The 18,441-nt window shown below is 45.3% G+C and overlaps 3 protein-coding genes across 4 annotated transcripts; 2 read left to right on the forward strand and 1 right to left on the reverse strand.

Annotated features, from left to right (window-relative positions):
• Positions 1-1,465: 1,465 nt before the first annotated feature.
• LOC119722401 lies at positions 1,466-3,158 on the reverse strand. Its single transcript, XM_038192497.1, has 2 exons — positions 2,726-3,158; positions 1,466-2,309 (listed from the first exon to the last, which is right to left on the reverse strand). Exons 1-2 carry the CDS (start codon positions 2,750-2,752, stop codon positions 1,845-1,847), a joined length of 492 nt encoding a protein of 163 aa, XP_038048425.1. The 5' UTR covers positions 2,753-3,158; the 3' UTR covers positions 1,466-1,844.
• An 824-nt stretch (positions 3,159-3,982) lies between these two features.
• LOC119722403 lies at positions 3,983-13,227 on the forward strand. Of its 2 annotated transcripts, none has more exons than XM_038192498.1 (8): positions 3,983-4,259; positions 6,369-6,527; positions 7,798-8,103; positions 8,672-8,749; positions 9,188-9,481; positions 9,920-10,225; positions 10,804-11,109; positions 12,206-13,227. In XM_038192498.1, exons 1-8 carry the CDS (start codon positions 4,160-4,162, stop codon positions 12,574-12,576), a joined length of 1,920 nt encoding a protein of 639 aa, XP_038048426.1. In that variant the 5' UTR covers positions 3,983-4,159; the 3' UTR covers positions 12,577-13,227. The 2 variants fall into 2 exon arrangements, with proteins under 2 accessions (XP_038048426.1, XP_038048427.1); XM_038192499.1 differs by lacking the exon at positions 3,983-4,259 and adding an exon at positions 5,434-5,533.
• Positions 13,228-14,312: 1,085 nt separating this feature from the next.
• LOC119722255 lies at positions 14,313-18,081 on the forward strand. The gene is made up of 5 exons (XM_038192295.1): positions 14,313-15,088; positions 15,366-15,665; positions 16,555-16,632; positions 16,884-17,168; positions 17,723-18,081. Exons 1-5 carry the CDS (start codon positions 14,980-14,982, stop codon positions 18,079-18,081), a joined length of 1,131 nt encoding a protein of 376 aa, XP_038048223.1. The 5' UTR covers positions 14,313-14,979.
• Positions 18,082-18,441: the final 360 nt, after the last annotated feature.

An 18,441-nucleotide genomic window follows, 5' to 3' on the forward strand; every position in this document is an offset into this window, starting at 1 on the left:
TTTGTACACTCGGACAGGAGGTTTACATATAGCTGTTTCTCTTTCCAGTCCTCTGTTGACAGGGGAATGAACTCGTCTACGTACTTGCGCAGAAGGGACATAACGTACGCCACATTTCTGTCATAGCCCGTCTCTGTGCAAGCCCTCAATAGCTCCATGCGGCGGGGTTTATGTACCTCCAAGGCCGACCTGGCCTGCAGTTTAAAAGAACTAACCCAAAATATTTCCCCCTTTTTTCCTTCTTTTTATTTGGGGGGGGGGGGGGGTTATCATCTATTACCGACTTCGTCAGGGTTCACCCCATTACGAACCATCTCTGTAATGCAATTACTAATCGGTATAAATCTAGATTTTTTATTTGTGTGTGTGTGTGTGCGATTAACACACTTTCCTGGACCTTTATCTTACAACCAATAGGCAATTTCTTCGCCTGCTTTCATCTAGCTACTTTCAAACCATCCCTACAGGTGCTCCCATACCGATTTATTATTATGTATATGTATTTCTTATGTTCGATAATTTGTACCCATAAAAGATACTTTGAGATATTGCGGCGGTCAAGGGGATCTCCAACGCCCGCCATTAAAATTGAAAAGGTTGAATTATGAATGGTTGCCTCACCCTTTTATTGGTCTATACAAAGGACGACGGAGTTCCTCCCCGACATACATTACTACCAAACAAAAGTATCTGCTCACCAAACCTAATCTCTTGAAACGACCTTCCCCCAATAAATCATTAAGCAACCAAGTATTTCTCTTTGGTTTACCCTGAACGGGTTTCCCCTTTCTATGCCTGAAAACGGTTTTGTTCTTGATTTGTTTTCCTTCATAGATTATCAACTGAAGACGGGGCTTTTCCCCTTCAAACATCAGGGCCTGAAAACGGGGCTTTTCCCCTTCATACACCAGCGCCTGAAAATGGGGCCTTTCCCTTTATAGCCTGAAAACGGGGCTTTTCCCCTTCATACAAATAGCCTGAAAACGGGGCTTTCCCCTTCATACATATAGCCTGAAAACGGGGCTTTTCCCCTTCATAAATATAATTTGAAAACGGGGCTTTTCCCCTTCATAAATTTAGACTGAAACGGGCCTTTTCCCCTTCATAAATATAGCTCGAAAACGGGGCTCAAGTTCCCCTTCATAAATAGAGCTCGAAAACGGGGCTTTTCCCCTTCATAAATATAGCTTGAAAACGGGGCTTTTCCCCTTCGTCAATATAGCTTGAAAACGGGGCTTTTCCCCTACATAAATATAGCCGGACAACGGGGCTTTTCATAGCCTGAAAACGGGGCTTTTCCCCTTCATAAATATAGCTTGAAAACGGGGCTTTTCCCTTTATAAATATAGCCTGAAAACGGGGCTTTTCCCCTTCATACATATAGCCTGAAAACGTTTTTTTTTTTTTTTTTTTTTTTTTCCTTTTTTTTTTTTTTTTTTTACGTTTTTTTTTTTTTTCCTTTTTTTTTTTTTTTTTTTATATATTCCCCCTCTTCATACACATAGCCTGAAAACGGGGCTTTTCCCCTTCATAAATAGCCTGAAATGGGGCTTTTCCCCTTCATACATATAGCCTGAAACGGGGCTTTTCCCCTTCATACATATAGCCTGAAAACGGGGCTTTTCCCCTTCATACATATAGCCTGAAAACGGGGCTTTTCCCCTTCATACCTCATCGCCTGAACACGGGGCTTTTTCCCTTCATACCTCATCGCCTGCAATGAAAACGGGGCTTTTCCCTGTCCAAAGATTATTGTTGTCTGACAACGGGGCCTTTTCCCTTCACACGGGGCTTTTCCCCTTTATTTACCATCGCCTGAAAATGGGGCTTTTCCCCTGCATAAATTATTGTCTGAAAACGGGACTTTTACCCTTCCTTATGATTATTATACATGGTAATAGTGTATGTACCTGGGAGGTAGTCGATTCCGTAGCGGTCTGACCTGCTGCCGCTGATCCGCTGGGGCCTGCACCTTGATCCTTGTCTGGCTCCTGTTGGGTTGCAGCCACTTGGGAAGGCGGGTCCGTCTCATCGTGCCGGCGCTTTCTCTTAGGCACCTGCCCCTCCAGAGGGCCGGCCTCCACCCGCTCGATCAGTTTTTCGAGATTTCTTTTCTGGCCCCCATTTGGCGCCAAGGCAAGGACATGCGCCTTCCAGGCCCCTGTCAGGTCTGCTAACTGCTGCACCTCATCCCATCCGTCCTCTACTAAAGCCAGGAAACACTTCTCCGAAATCTTGAATGCGGAGCAAAGGCCTTTGAACAATGCCCCGACCGGCCCACCAGCGTCTCCGTAGGCCCCAGCGTTCTCCTGAAACGAGGAACATTTTATCAAATCTAGATTAATGTCTCAACACACGCAATGGTAGAACAGCCATATGAATTTACTGTAATTTATATTGTGATTTATTAACGGTTCCCACCAATTACACCTGTCCATACCAATACATATCTATTCCCTCTCGACGCCCAGTTTAGGAGCCGCAGTGACATTCGATTTAGGTCTAAGCCTGCTAAGTTTGCTGAGCCTTATTAACTAGCGCGTCTGTTAATTGCAACCTCTCTATATTTGTGTCATTTGAACCCCCTTGATTGCCTTGTGACGTTCCTGGAAACGAACCCTTGTCTTCTCTGCTGTTCCTGCTTTGTCTCATTGTTTCTCGACGAAGTTGTTTGCTATGCTTGTCATTTTCTTATTTATTTAGTTTCATCCTGAGTGTAACTAACCTCAATTGCGTCGTATACTTCCTCCATAGCTGACCGTGGTCGAAGGCCTGTACGAGCGCTACCAACACCAGCGCAACACGACAACTGAAACGCCGTTTGAATTTGAGCGCGCTGGCCCGTGACGCCATATAGCCTCAACAAGCATTCCCGTCTCGCCGTTATGACAATAGCCGCACTGCATATTCAGTTACTTTAAAAAGCAAACGGTCACACCCGACCAAATTCAAAAGGCAACAGTGCTATCCAGCACACACATTACGCTGTTGTTATTCAAAATGTACCTTTGTACCTGTGGACCTGCAGGATCTCGCCTAGGGAGGGGCAGGGCTCGTGTATAAACCCTCCCCGCTATAGATAACCATGTTCAATTCCGTAATAAAATTAACCATAAAGGTTTTACCTTACGTCACCAACTCTCTAAAGGCCATAACACTGTTATATAGACCACCTTCTGAAAAATCCTCCCTCTGCTACCTGATGGATTTTGGTTTGGGGGCATTTTCGGCTGTTTTTGTGCCGACCAAGCCCTCAGACCACCCAGCTGTGGAGACGCCAGAATCGCGACTGATGTACATCTGTCGCCCTCAACGATCACAGTGATGCAAATAGCAGTATCGTCAGCACGTACAAAACCGTGCGTCTATAGGTCAACAGGCACGCGCGCGTTGAAACTGGCTGCCTTTTTGGGTTGGGGGTTGATTCAGGTCCGTTTGGTCGTTAGTTTGCCCTGAAATGCGACAGATGTGCGTAGTTTACCCAAAAAATCAACATGAAGGCCCACAGAAAATTCTATCGCATTTTGAAAAAAAAAATAGTCAACAAAGTTGCCCAAATTACTACGCTTAATAATTGACAGAAACCGTCAGGTCAGCAAAAATGGCGAAATTGCTAGAAATTGGAAGAAAACCCGGATCTACCCGTTTGTAAACTAGTGAAGGTCAAGCCTTTTGAAGGTGTTGTTATTGATGATTCACGGAATTAAATATACATCCGGCTTTGAAAACCGCATCAGCATTTAAGTGGTCAGCACAAGGTCGGCATTTTGGCTTTAATCATTGAAAAAAAGGCGGGGAAAACAAGACCCGGATACTAAATCGTACTTTTTTGTGCCGAAATCGTGGCCCGAATTCAAGTTCAGTCGATTGAGTAGACCCGTAACAATGAATTGACGTCAGAGGTCCGATAGGCCGACGGACCGCGCACGTATCCTGCCAGCACGTAGCCGTGGAAGTTAGTTCCCCCGTTTTTGAGGGTCAAGGTCAACCTAAAGTATAAAGCCACGACCCATTCCGAGGAACTAGCCAGAAAAACCGCCGGCTGGGGCTCGACCAGAAATCAAAGAAGAAACTTGTTTCCGCTGGTTGAACGATTCGTCTGCAAGTTCTTAGCAAATTAACTCACCACAAAGTTATACGCGGTGGCATTGAAACGACCATGAAGGGAGTTGTGTTCTGCTTCGTGTTGGCCGTGTTGGGGTGCAAGTTTGGAGCGGATGCTCAAGGGGGCAGGGCTGAGCTACGCCCTGTCGATGAAGGTAAAGTGTTGGATTTTTGAATGTCTCTTCTCTCCTTCAGGCGCGGTGCTAGTCTTCTAGAGCCTATATTTTTTGGGGAGCTAGCAGGGTGGATGCAGAATTTTTTGCACGGGACGCGTGTTGAAATGTAGACCGGTTATTTTCTTCGGACACCTATATAGGCCTTCGAAAATCAATAGGGGGGGGGGGGGCTCGTATCATATTTTCATTCGGAAGCGCTGATAAAATCCAACGATAAATTATGCACACTCTATTAACTAATAGTGTACAAATGCACCCTTCTCCCGACTATTTATTTAGGGGAAACCGTTCGCATGTACGTCACTTTCTTACATTTTGCTACTGCAAAAAAAAATTATTGAATTTTTTGTTGCAATTTTTTTTTTCTTTGTAGAACCGCCACTGCGCTCGATTTTTCTATAGTTTATTTTGATAATCGGTAACCTTGGAAAGAAAATCACATTAAAGCTGTATTGTCATTGCCATTTTCGAGTTTCACGGGCCCAATTTCTTTTCTTTAAAATACAGTCGAATCTCGTTAGTACAAACTCTGTTAATACAAAATTCTGGTTATAACAAACATAAATCCTTAGTCCCGACTGTGCATTTATGTGCACAATGAATGGGACTGATGTTCCTCTTAATACACAATTCTGATATAACAAACAATTTGGCTAGGTCCGAATGAGTTTGTATTAATGAGACTCGACTGTAGCTGTTTTCTAGCAATACAAAAAATATTTAATTTTGAATGAGACATATCTCGAATTGTTTTCGTCCCGACACGTTTCAGAGGGTAGACTGGTTCCTGCCTCTAAAATAGATGAGTGGATCATTCTTTATTAATGTACGAAGTGTGCGTAAAACGCAACCCAAAATACCGGCCCCTCTTTCAATTTCCTGCAGACTTACGCTCAAAATGTGTTTTGTTTTCGTTAAAATAGAAAGTGCAAGTTTAAAATTGGCGTCACTGGGGGGGGGGGAATTCCTCCATGTCCGAACGTTTTAGTTCCGTATAAATATCATCAAAGGCCTGTCATCATGACTGGTGAACCGCACAAAAAAAACTTTAGCCAATCAGCAGCTAGCTGGCGATTAGGCGACTGCGCACTTGTTACGTCACGTGGTACGGCCACGTGCACTTTTTTTCCGACACAGCTGCGTGATATGTTGCAGCGAAATTAGGAATCCCCACACTTCAGTCGGGTCCTGAGATCGGTGTTGTGCTCCAACCTGCTGTGTTAGTGCATGGAGGAAGGAATTTTTCCTCCATGGTTAGTGGGGTAGTGGTATCGTGTTAAAAATTGCTTTGAAAAAAACTATGGTAAATCATATGAAAAAATAAACTAACTGAAAATTGCGTTAACTTAAAGTGTCCGGAAATTGGGCAAAGAGTCAGGCTAGCCCATAAATGTGGCCAATTTACTGGACTACCTCCATAAACATAGGCCACACATCCACATGTACAAAAACGTGTCGCACTTTGCCAAATTTTGATTTTCACATTTAGGCTTAGTTTGTAGGTTTTTTGCTTTAGAAGCATACTCACCCTCTTCATACAGTCATAGGCTAATCTGAAAGTGCTGCCTTTTTCAGATGTCTAATTTTTGTGATATTTCATGTTGAAATTTTGATACGCAAACGTGTGCAAATGAATCTGGAAATTTCACGAAAAATAGACATCTGAAAAAGACTTTACTTTCAGTAAAAGTGGTATTTGTATTATTTCGGCCGAATTTTGTTCAAATACAGACTTTTTTCCTTCAAATACTGCCCCCAATTTATATCAAATACTGCGGCTTAACTGCCCCAATTTATATTGAATCATGGAGGAATTTCCTCCATGATTGAATTAAGTTCGGCCACGTTTAGTTTGCAATCGGTTACACATCCGTGGATAGATACAAGCCAGCCAGTCTGGTTCCCGGACCTGACAATTCCCTGACCTCTATCAATTGCTCCGTTTTGTCTGAAGTAGCGTCAGAGAACCAGACTAGAAAAACAGCACCTTTGTTCTTGGTTTTCCCAGCATCTCTGAACACAAAACTTTAAACGGTTCGTGTAAACGATGTAATGACTCGCTCTGTTCTTTTCTGTTTCCCTTTCAAGGACCATGCCCTCCTGGGGAAGAACTAGTGTCCTGTTATATCGATCCCTGCGAATTGGCAACCTGTCGAGGCAATCCCTCGGCAACTTGTGTGTCTAATTACTGTGGAGGTTGCAACCATGAATTCCAAGATGCTCAAGGAAACGTTGTTGACTGTTCAGGTAAGAAATCACCTTGGCTAATGACTGGTTCCATTTCAGACAGGGCTCTGGAGTGCTCTGAAACGTGCAAAACTAAATCAGGCCCAATTTACTCACAGTTTAGCCAGCAAATTTCTCCAAGAATTCCACGGGGGCAAAGAAAATGTCCTCAGTATTTCACCAACCAAGTTTGCAGACCCAATTCAATTTTTAAAGGAGACTTTTCTTCAATATTTTGCACATGAAGGGGAAGTCAAATTATTTCAAAATGGGGCTAAATACTAGACTGGTACATGTCCTACTATGGTCCAACTATTTGAAAAGACTGACCTCTTCATTCAGTGTCAATAGTCTGGTGGCTTGACTATAGAGAAATGTGTAGTAAATTGAGACTAGTTCCCGCTTCATGCCACACAATTCTTTTGGCATGGTTGATTGATGCAGTACTGACGCTGTGTTGGACTGGTTGTTTTAGGTGCCAGTCTATTTTCTTGTTTTGCATGTTTTCAATACCTTAAGTTTTGGGACTCTCATACACAGTATTGAGAGTCCCAAATTTTCGGACTAGTTCCACTTTTACATGTACGTTTCATGCTTGAAATGTTTGAAGAAAAAAATAGTCCATGCAGGCCCGTATGCTGGGGGGGGGGGGGGGGTTCGAACAAATGCACCCCAGCCGCCCAGCGGTGGCGGAACACTTTTGAAAGTGTGGGGGCCGAAGCACTGCCAGTGCTGGCTAGCTGATGCAAATTTGAAAAGTGGAGAGGGGGGGGGCTAAACCTCATTTGTCAATAGGGGGCGCTCTTCTCCAAGAGAACGCTATTGTGGAACCTACCAAAAAGGTGTGTGTTCTTTCAGCAAACCGAAAGGATTCACACACATCCTTATGTGATTTGCTTTTGTTTTGCTGATAGAGAATTGAACTGTTATGTGATCTGTGGACAGATCCTTAAACTTGAACAGTACATGAGTGATTTGAATGATTCTTGTACTAAGAGAAAGCTTATAAATTGGGCTTTCATATCCTAAATTTTGAAAGAGATGCATGCTGAACTTCACTAAAACAATGGTCCTGCCATTTGGGTTTCGGTTTTTTTTTACTCGCCCTGTACAAGAGCATAATATACACATTTTGCTTCATTTATTTAACGGAAAGATGATATTGGGTTTGTTGGGTATATGGAGGTTTAAGGAACCGACAGCTGAGAAATGATTGATCAATACTTTATTAAATTCTTTGCTCTTGAATATGGCTTTAGCTTACAATTTTAGTTTACTTTTTTAAATTCAGTTCCAGAGTTTAGCTGCGCCAACTGGGACAGCTACAGTGCTGCGGATTTCGGTGCCATGGCCACCGCAGGCATCATCGGCGGAAACGGCCGCAAGTGTCGCATCGGTCAGGGCAGCTCTGAAACAGCTTGCAACTGGTACGTCAAGTATGACGCGGACGGTGACACGGTGGACAACTGGGTGGGGCTGTCCTTTGGTGGAGTGCCCAACGTTGGAGGGACGGGGTGCTGTGCTTCTGTCAGCGACTGCAGCACGCTGTCGGGAGCTGGTGCATGGCTGAAATCACAGCACGAGGAATACTGCTGTGGTGAGTATTCATTCATTAATTGATTATTTGCATCAGGTTCTTCGCAGTGCTCCCTTACAACGATCTCTTTATATTAATAATACTAATATTGGCGTCTTGTATAGCGCTCATGTTCGTCACGAAGTGACGCTCCTGGTGCTCCAATATTACCCTGGCTTTAGCACGGCTGCCATTACGGCGCTCAAACATTGAAGGAATTTCTTCCTACCAGGTACCCATTTACTACACCTTGGTGGAGAGAGGCAATTGTAGTAAAGTGCCTTGCCCAAGAACACAAGCACCATGTTCCCATTCAGGAGTCAATTAAACCCATGTACCACGGCACAATAGTCAAACACCGTAACCATTGGACCACAGCACCCCTCAACTTGCAAGGGTACTTGCGTACTCGATATGTACACTTGAGCTCTATAGCTTGTCCTTGTGCATCGGAATGACGTTCCATGTCTTGTTGCGTGGACGTATTTGGAAAACTGCGATGCAAAATCTGTCCAGCAAGAAAATGTGATCAAGCCTCATAATGTCATGGTGTCACTTTTTCCTTCTTTCCCTGCTTTTGCCCCTATAGGCTGCCCTGAGTTGGACTGTGAGCCCTGCCCTGCTGGTTATGTGATTGACGAAAATGGATGCCAAACTTGCACTTGTGGTTAGTATGTAAAATGTAGATGTAGACTGTTTAATGCAAACCTTTTGTAAGTAGTGAGTAAAGTCTGTCACGAGCCAAAGTAGCCCATTAGGCTGACGTTTATCTCCTGTTTTAGTAGCATGAAACGACTGAGAATATTTCTACTCCCCTGGATGGGATGCTAGTCCATCGCAGGTTACTCCCCAGCTAATGTCGGTACCCTTTTTTGCTTCTGGGTGGAGAGAGGCAAGTGGCAATTAAGTGGCTTGCCCAAGGACGCAACATGTGGCCAGCAGCTGGATTCGAACCCCTGACCATCTGATCATGAGTCACGAACCCTAACCACTTGGCCACACTCCCAAAAGCTTTTGAGAACCTTAGAAAATATATTAGTGCTGGTATTGACCTGGAATTTATTTGAACTTTGGAAATAAATTTGGTAACTTTTCTTTAAACCAGTCTTTTCATGCGACCACTGGGAAGACTACACTGTCGAACAGTTTGCTGCCTTCGCCCAGTCCCCCGACGCCGTCGGAGAGAACGGCCGACAGTGCACCATAACCACTGGCAGTGACAGCACGGCCTGCGACCACTACGTCAAGTACAAGGATCTGGGCCCTACCAACAACTGGTTGGGGCTGACGTTTGGTGGGACTCCTGGTGGGAGCGGCTGCTGTGCTTCTATCAGCGACTGCCAGACGCTGAATGGAGCGGCTTCCTGGATGAAAGCAAAATACAAGAACTACTGCTGTGGTAAGTTGTTTTGTTCTATAAAGTCAGTCAAAAATTGGTCTTGCCATTTGGGGTAATTTTTGTTTACTCGCCCTGTACTGCATGTTTTTGCAACTCCCATTACTTTACAAGGGTGGATCGGGGGGGGGGAGGGCGCAAGTGGCGTCGCAATAAAGGCAGGCACTGCGTACGCCACCATCTTTTCCTCCAAAGATTTGGTTAAAATGGTCAAAAATTGCCTCGGATCGCACCACGGAGCATCTAGAATCCAAACATTTTTCGGGCCCCAAGCCCCACGCTGTATTTTTGGGGCCCACTTTTAGTGAGACAGAAAAAACTTTTTGGGCCCCCCAAAAATTGTGTTCTGGCTCCGCCCTTGTTACTTTAAAGTGAAGTTTAGTACTAGTTTCGACAATTTAATGTGCCGAAACACTTATTTTGCGCCTTGTTTAATTCCAGTTCCAGAATTCACCTGCAAGAACTGGGACAGCTACAGCGACCAAGATTTCGGAGCCATGGCCACCGCGGGCATCATCGGCGAAAACGGCCGCAAGTGTCGCATCGGTCAGGGCAGCTCTGAAACAGCTTGCAACTGGTACGTCAAGTATGACGCTGACGGTAACACGGTGGACAACTGGGTGGGGCTGTCTTTTGGTGCAGTGCCCAACGTTGGAGGGAGTGGATGCTGTGCTTCTGTTGGCGACTGCAGCACGCTGGATGGAGCTGGAGCATGGCTGAAATCGCAGCATAAGGAATACTGCTGTGGTGAGTATTTTCTCTTGATTTTGTGAGTTTCACGTTCCGGTGTAGTCTATGTAATAGAACGTGGCGAATGCCACTGTCTATTACATACGAACAGATTCTCTGATTAATTCGGCAAGACAACCACATCTTGACCTCTAGATTTGACCAATCAGTGGGCGCTTTCTATGTCGGCCTTCGGTCTGTCACTTTTTTCGCGTCTAGATGTGGATGAAAATACCCCGCTCGACACAGCAACAAAAGCTTTGATCACGTGCTATTATGTTACGCAACACGTACGTGCGCGACTGTTGTTGCATTACAATACACTGGATTCGAATTGACCACAGTTTTAGTCCTGATTTGGGTATGAAATGACGTCACGATTTAGTAAAGTCGACTCCGATTGGCTGGCGCGCGGCTTGCATGTCTGCAAGACGGACAAGGTATTCATAATTTTGTTCCTGGTCATGGTTCCTGGTCTTTTCCTCCACTTTCACACTGACGGACGGCACAGTCAGTGTTGTTCATCTAGAAAAACTTAATATGACTTGCGGACTTAAAACAAATCTGTTTTGGCTGTTGTTGTTTTTTCGGAGCAGGCCCCAAGTTCAGCTGTGACAGGTGGGACGACTACAGCGCTGCCGATTTCGGCGCCATGGCCACGGCAGGCATCATTGGTGACTACGGGCGCAAGTGCCGCATCGCCCAAGGCAATTCCCAGACGTTCTGCGACTGGTACGTCAAGTACGACGCGGATGGCGATGCGTACGACAACTGGGTGGGCCTGACATGGGGCGGGGTGGCTGGCCTGGGCGGGTCTGGATGCTGCGCGTCTTCCTCTGATTGCAGTACGCTCAACGGAGCCGGTGGTTGGTTGAAATCAGAACATAAGCAGTATTGCTGTGGTGAGTCTTTTCCTTATCTCAATTTCCTTTTTGAATGTGAGAGGCATTGTGCTCGATGCAATTTATTTTCTACTTGATGAAGTAAAGGGGACGAACCTGTGTTCACAGGAACGGAGTGCCCATCGCTCTTTCGAAGCGATTGGGCCAGACTCATATGCTGCTGTGGGGGATCGCCACACCTCCTCCACAGCGAGTCTGTTACCTTCCCTGCATTGAATAATGCCGGTACCCATTTAACACCTGGGTTGAGAGGAGTAATTGAGGTAAAGCGCCTTACTCAAGGCCAAAACATTTATGGCCACAGTGGGGCTCGAACCACAACCTCACGATCATAAATCATGTGCTCCACCGCTAGACCACACGTTCCCCACTGTTCTACGTGATAAATGAGTATTGAGTGTAATAATCTGTGTAACATGTCATCCTGATGAGGATGTGCCTGTCAGGTTAGTGGAGAAATTCAAACTACAAGGAGGAATATTTTTCTAGAGCTGTTCATTTTCGAATAATTCAGTATTCGATTACTTGAAACTGTGTTTGACCGAATATTCGGTTATTTGAAATTGCCAGCTGCAACTCTGTGCCATGCCGGTCAAAAGTAACACGTAGCGTGCACAAATAAAAAATTTGCATGCCGCGGTCAATATGGGCCATTCAGGAGCGTTTTGCAGTCAATATTTATAATTGTCGAGGGCTTTAACTACTAAAAGGATGGGAATAATGCGCCACAGTCGGCAAAAATGTTACCGTCGACAAACAAATTTGGCACCTGACAATTACGATAGACTAACATCACATATGCATAGTTTTTGTTTTTGAATATTCCCACTGGCAAAAAGGTATTTGAAAATTCCGATCAAGTTCCAATATTTGATATATGCGGGACATCCCTATATTTTTCTGTGAGATAATACTCGGCTCAGAGAAATAATGGGTTATTAGTAAGGTTGCAAATCATAATATAAGTACTATTCAGATGTGACAAATTTCCAAGAAGGATTTACATATTGAATGTTGCTTTGCAATGGAGATCAACCTGAGCCTGTTTTGACCTCTAGAAATGTTGAAGCATGTGTTTGTGTTTTTCGTTTCCTAGGGCCTGAATTTCAGTGCGACCGATGGGATACCTACAGCGCCGCTGACTTTGGTGCCATGGCGCTGGCCGGCGTCATCGGCGAGAACGGCCGCAAGTGCCGCATCTTTGAGAACTCTTGCGAAGAGTCCTCCTGTGATTTCCTGGTGAAGTACGACATCGACGGCAACAGCAGCGACAACTGGCAGGGTCTGACATCCGCCGGCGGGCCCGGCGGGAATGGATGCTGCAGTTCCCCCGCGGACTGCAGCATGCTGAACGGGGCCGGAGCCTGGTTGAAGGCGCACCACCAGGACATCTGCTGTGGACCCAGAGTTGGAGCTCAGGTTCTGGAGCCAGGCCTTGACAGGGTCTTAGGCCGTGGACGGGCTTAAATTAGCTTCTCTCAATACAATTTTTTTCAGATTATGTATAGAAAATTATACAATAAACCAACTACTGGCGGCAAACTATTAAGATCACCAGGTGTCTGCACTAGGTAAATTAATTTATAGAAATCCACACAAAGTATGAGTTATTTATCCAATTTTCAGAATTATTGTATTGCATAAAATACATTACCATTATAAAAACATTACTGTTTGCAGTGTTTTTATAATCAGATTACAACGTTTTAAATAAGTAACTTAACAAGTCAGCCGAGCAGATTTTAATTGTTTTCTTTTTTGTTTACAATAATAAGCTTCATTTTTGGGTTTTTTTTACAGATTCTTACCTTTTTCCCAAAGTAAGGATTTTAACGGGTGTTGTATACTATCTTTATTTTTTCGTCAATTGTATTTTCATCTGATGTAACGTCTTATCATGTGTTTAAATATAATGTTCATTGTATACTTTTTTTTTATGTGCACATTTGCCGTAGAACTGTGTGACATGACGCGGGGTCGTTTCCAACAGTGACCATTCCACATGACTGAATATATATGTCTCGTCTGCCATTTTTACCATAGGATTTGTATGGGCAGTTTAAGTAAATATGTTCTAGTTGACATTTCTGAAACAATAAATAAGACTGGGTAATGGGACAATGCTTCATAGCTAGCTGACTGTAGTTATCCCCCCCCCCCCACTCCGACACCCCAAAAACATGATGACAATTATACCTTTAATGATGTCCGACTGTGCACAACATTTGGACTGAGCAAGCTGGGGGTTTGGGGGTATTTGTACTACATGTATTCTGTAATATGGTGTTCATGATCGTCGGCTCTCATTGAAAGTATGGTACGAGCTCCCCCACCCAACCCCCACACCCCCTCCCCCAACCCCCACACCCCCTTCCCCAACCCCCACACCCCCTTCCCCCACACCCCCTTCCCCCACATCCCCCTCCCCCAACACCCCCCTCCCCCAACGCCCACACCCCCCTCCCCCAACGCCCACACACCCCCCCCCTCCCCCACCCCTATTGATTTGACGGAAGCCTTAGTGTCCGGAGAAATTAAAAAACCTGTCTGCATTTCAGCTTGATTTTCTAATGAACCCCCCCCCCCCCCCGGGCCCCTCCCCCTCTTGCAAAAACTCCTGGATCCGCCCCTGCTGCACCTCGGCGGCGTATGACGTGACCACCATGGTTGTAAATCCGGGGATGGGTGTGGGTTAATATATCCCCCCTCCCCGTAGCGTGCTTTTCGTATTGACCAGTGGTCAATGGCAACTGGTATTACAAGATTAGATTCGGGCCTATGTACTCCGAATGGCGAAAATAATGTAGGGCATTGACGTGACTGTTTTGTTCACGTACCCAGGTAAAACCTAGTCTATTGCCATGGTCTATATGATGCTTGAGCAGATTCGCGGAGTAATGCAAGACAACCGCTTCTTGATATCTAGATTTTGATCAGCGGGCGCTTTGTACGTCGGGTCTTCGGCCATTCACCGTTGTCGCATCATAGACATGGATAAAAAAAAACCTAGACACGGCATGGCTGTGGTCACGCACTGCGAAGTACGCGCCGGCCGTTGTTGTATTACAAAACACTGCATTCAAATTGACCAATCAAACATTTAGTCCTGTTTTGGGAATGAAATGACGTCACGATTTAGTAAAGTCGGCTCCGATTGGCTGGCGCGCGGCTTGCATAAATCTGCATGCTTTGACGTATCAGACGTTAGACAGGAGATGGCTCCGTGGATAACGGGTGATACTCAGACTAGTGAAACGTAACACAGGCTGCTGTTTAGGGGCCGGGAGAAGGACGAGGGGATGGAAGGGTCAGGTCCGTCAACACAAACTTGCCCGAAGTAACGCTAATATTGACAGAAACTCATGTCAGTTGTCACGTCACTACGTTAGCAGAAGTACTTGGGTTTACCGTACCCCAAAAAAATAAATATTAAGGCCGCGCCTGCAGAAATTCGATCGCATTTTGAAAAAAAAACAGTCAACACGTACCTGCCCGAAGTAACGCTAATATTGACAGAAACGTCATGTCACGTCACTACTTAAGCAGGGTTTATACCCCTCAAAAGTTAAGGCCGCGCCTCTATCTTAAGTCGACACGTACCTGTCTGATATGTAACGCTAATATTGACAGAAACTTCACCTCTCGTTCTTGCTTAAAGGCCTACTTAGGTTTACCAAAAAACTTCAACTTGACTCAAGGTCACCCTGTAAAGGTATAAAGTCACGACCCATTCCGAGGAACCAACCAGAACACCGCCAGCTTGGGGCTCGACCAGAAATCGAAGAAGAAACTTGTTTCCTCTGATAAAGATTCGTCTGCCAACTCGCAAATTAACTCGCTACAAAGTTAAGCAGAGTCATTAAAACAACCATGAAGGGGGTTGCAGTGTTCTGCTTCTTGTTGGCCGTGTTGGGGTGCAAGTTTGGAGCGGAGGCTAGTCAAGGGGGCAGGGCTGAGAGGCTCCGCCAAGCTGAGGAAGGTACGGTGTGTAACATATAGCATGTTAATTTCCCTTGAATGCCTTTTCGCTCGGTACATTTTCCGCACTTTATTTTGATAATCGGAAACCTGTGGTACCAATTAGAAACCTTAGATTAAAGATGTATTATCATTGCCGCATTTCGAGTTTCATCCCAAATTGTTTGTCTTATCAAATTTCTGTCTTTAATTAGATCCTCTAAAATAGATCAAGGCTTAGATTTTGCTTTTGAATAATGGCCTTTTGCTCACAAGCTTCAATAACTTTTTAAATTCAGTTCCAGATTTTAGCTGCGCCAATTGGCACAGCTACAGTGATGCAGACTTCGGTGCCATGGCCACCGCAGGCATCATTGGTGCTTATGGCCGCAAGTGTCACATCTTTCAGGGCAGCTCAAAATCAGCTTGCAACTGGTACGTCAAGTACGACGACGACGGTGACACGATGGACAACTGGAAGGGGCTGACTTTTGGCGGAGTGCCCGGAGGGAGTGGATGCTGTGCTTCTATCAGCGGCTGCAGCACGCTGAATGGAGCTGGAGCCTGGCTGAAATCGCATCACGAGGAATACTGCTGTGGTGAGTATCAATTAATTAACTGCAACAGGTTCTTCCCAACTTTCTGACATATCCTTGTACTTTTGGTGTAGTTTATTGCAAGTCAGTTTTGCCATGGTTCAAGGGCGGATCCAGGGGGCCATGCCCCCCCCCCCCCAAAAAAAAGAAACCAATTGGGGTTTTTTATGTGACGTCGCAATAAAGGCAGGCAATGAGTACACCACCATCTTTTCCTCAAAAAAAATTGGCTAAAGTGGTCAGAAATTGCCTCAGATCGCACCACAGAGCATCGAGAATCAAAAAAAAATTAGGGGCCCTTAGGCGGGCCTCGAACCCCACGCCGTAATTTTTTGACCCACTTTTTGGGAGACACAAACAATTTGTTGGGGCCCCCAAAAAATTGTGTTCTGGATCCGCCCTTGCTTGGTTGTGCAAGCCAATGCACTCCAGCAGAAGTGCATTGGAGGATTATTTGACTCACCAGCCAAGTGATTTTACCACAGACACGACAGACTTGTTCATTTTGGTCTCTTTGTTTATTGCTGACCAAAGAGTTTCCTCACATCATGACCTAGCTTTCTTTCAATACTTGTAAGTTCTATAGCAGTGCACTTTAGTTCACCCCAAAGTACAGAGGCAGATATTGGAGGGCTGTGAAAAAAAAAAACATGGGCGAGTCACTTTATTTCAAATACTGAAGTGATTTGGAGGTTCATGACGAGCAAAGGGCGTACTTCCGAGTATACTCGAGATTTAGACTTAGGTTCAAGCTTTTCCTTGGGCATCTGAAGAAAGTTCCACGTCTTGTTGGGTGGACGTAGTTGGGAAAACCGTCACCATATAGCCAGGAACGGACGTACGGAATAATTGTGGTATTGTTGTTTTTTTCGTCTGTCTTTCACTGCTGTAGGCTGCCCTGAGTTGGACTGCGAGCCCTGCCCTGCTGGTTACGTGATTGATGAAAATGGATGCCAAACTTGCACTTGCGGTAAGAATGCAAAATGTAGACGTATAGACTGCTTAATGCAAAGCTTATCAAAAAGCTTCTTGATGTTGGTGTACCTTGGATGTCATGAACCCTCGGAAGCACAGTTGCTGATCTTGCAATGTACAATGAAGACGCAGAGAAATGTGTTCGGGCTCGGCTTTGGCTGAACCGATAGCTTTGTGAAGTGGACTCGATAAGAAGAAGGTATTGAACTGGAAATAAAATGTGGTCGTTTGTTTTCTTTTAACCAGCCTTTTCATGTCACCACTGGGAAGACTACTCTGTCGAGCAGTTCGCTGAGTTTGCCCAGTCCCCCGACGTTATCGGAGAGCACGGACGTCAATGCACCATAATCACTAGCCACAACACGGCCTGCGACCACTACGTCAAGTACAAGGATCAGGGCCCTAACTGGCTGGGGCTGACGTTTGGTGGGAATCCTGGTGGGAGCGGCTGCTGTGCTTCTATCAGCGACTGCCAGACGCTGCATGGAGCTGCTTCCTGGATGAAAGCAAAATACAGGGACTACTGCTGTGGTAAGTTGTTCTGTTTGTTTTTGGTTTTTGGACTCAGTGAACAATGACCCCCCCCCCCTCTCAGCGATACTGAAGAGAAAATATGGAGACCACTTGGAGGGCTAATGTATTGGCATCAGCGCCTGATGCTCACTCTAACCAACAGCGGATCCAGGAGGAGGCTTCCATTTATAAACTATGAGCAGTTCTGGTTTGGGGTATATGCTGCACCTTAAGAGGCGGTAGTTTGGGAACCGGCTGTACCCGGGAGTCAACATCTCGTGTAGGGATCCAGGTAGGCTACCTGCCAAAGAGGAAAGAGAGACTGCCTGGGTTTGATTCTCTGGGAACAAAATGTGTGACTCTCCTCACTATGTTCGCAGACCAACACTCTGTGAATTTGTTTTCCGGCTAGTATAAGAATATCAATAACGTGCTTGTGTATTAAATGACAGCTAAACCCAATTATAAAGGGACTTTCTTAATTACGTCACTGATGGAAGCTTGCATGTAGCTTGATAAAAAAAGAAATGTGTCTAACCGCCTCCAAATTTTGCACCTTGTTTTACTTCCAGTTCCAGAGTTCACTTGCGAGAACTGGGACAGCTACAGCGACCACGATTTCGGAGCCATGGCCACCGCGGGCATCATCGGGGAGAACGGTCGCAAGTGTCGCATCGCTCAAGGCGGCTCAAAATCAGCTTGCAACTGGTACGTCAAGTACGACACCGACGGTGACACGGCGGACAACTGGAAGGGGTTGACTTTTGGTGGTGTGCCCGGAGGGAGTGGATGCTGTGCTTCTGTCAGTGGCTGCAGCACGCTGGATGGAGCTGGAGCCTGGTTGAAGTCGCACCATCGGAACATCTGCTGTGGACCCACAGTTGGAGCCGCTCATCGAAGGGCCCTGGGCCGGGCCTTGGGGAAGTCCTAAGCTGCGGAGAGGCTTTAATTAGATTCTCTGGATACAATTTTTATTTTCAGATTATGCATGCATAGAAAATCAATTTCACTGAATTATTCTCATGACACATAGAAAAGAGTTCGTATGGCTAATAAAAAAAGTCATGCTACAAATAAATAATACCTCCATTAGATGGACTCCTCGATCTTTTCTGTTGCTTTAATTGATTTTTTTTAAAGAAAGCACAAGTATGTTAAAGGAGCTTCAGGAATAAAATGGAATATAATTGAAAAAAGGCATGCCCCCGATTTTGCAAATTTGCATGTGTGTAATATTTTAGTCCATGATTTTCGTCTGGAGATTTTCCTTTGAGAGGTCATTAAACTTTTG

The sequence above is a fragment of the Patiria miniata genome, unplaced genomic scaffold, assembly GCF_015706575.1.
Source record: "Patiria miniata isolate m_02_andy unplaced genomic scaffold, ASM1570657v1 HiC_scaffold_15, whole genome shotgun sequence".
NCBI classification, from domain to species: Eukaryota; Metazoa; Echinodermata; class Asteroidea; order Valvatida; family Asterinidae; genus Patiria; species Patiria miniata.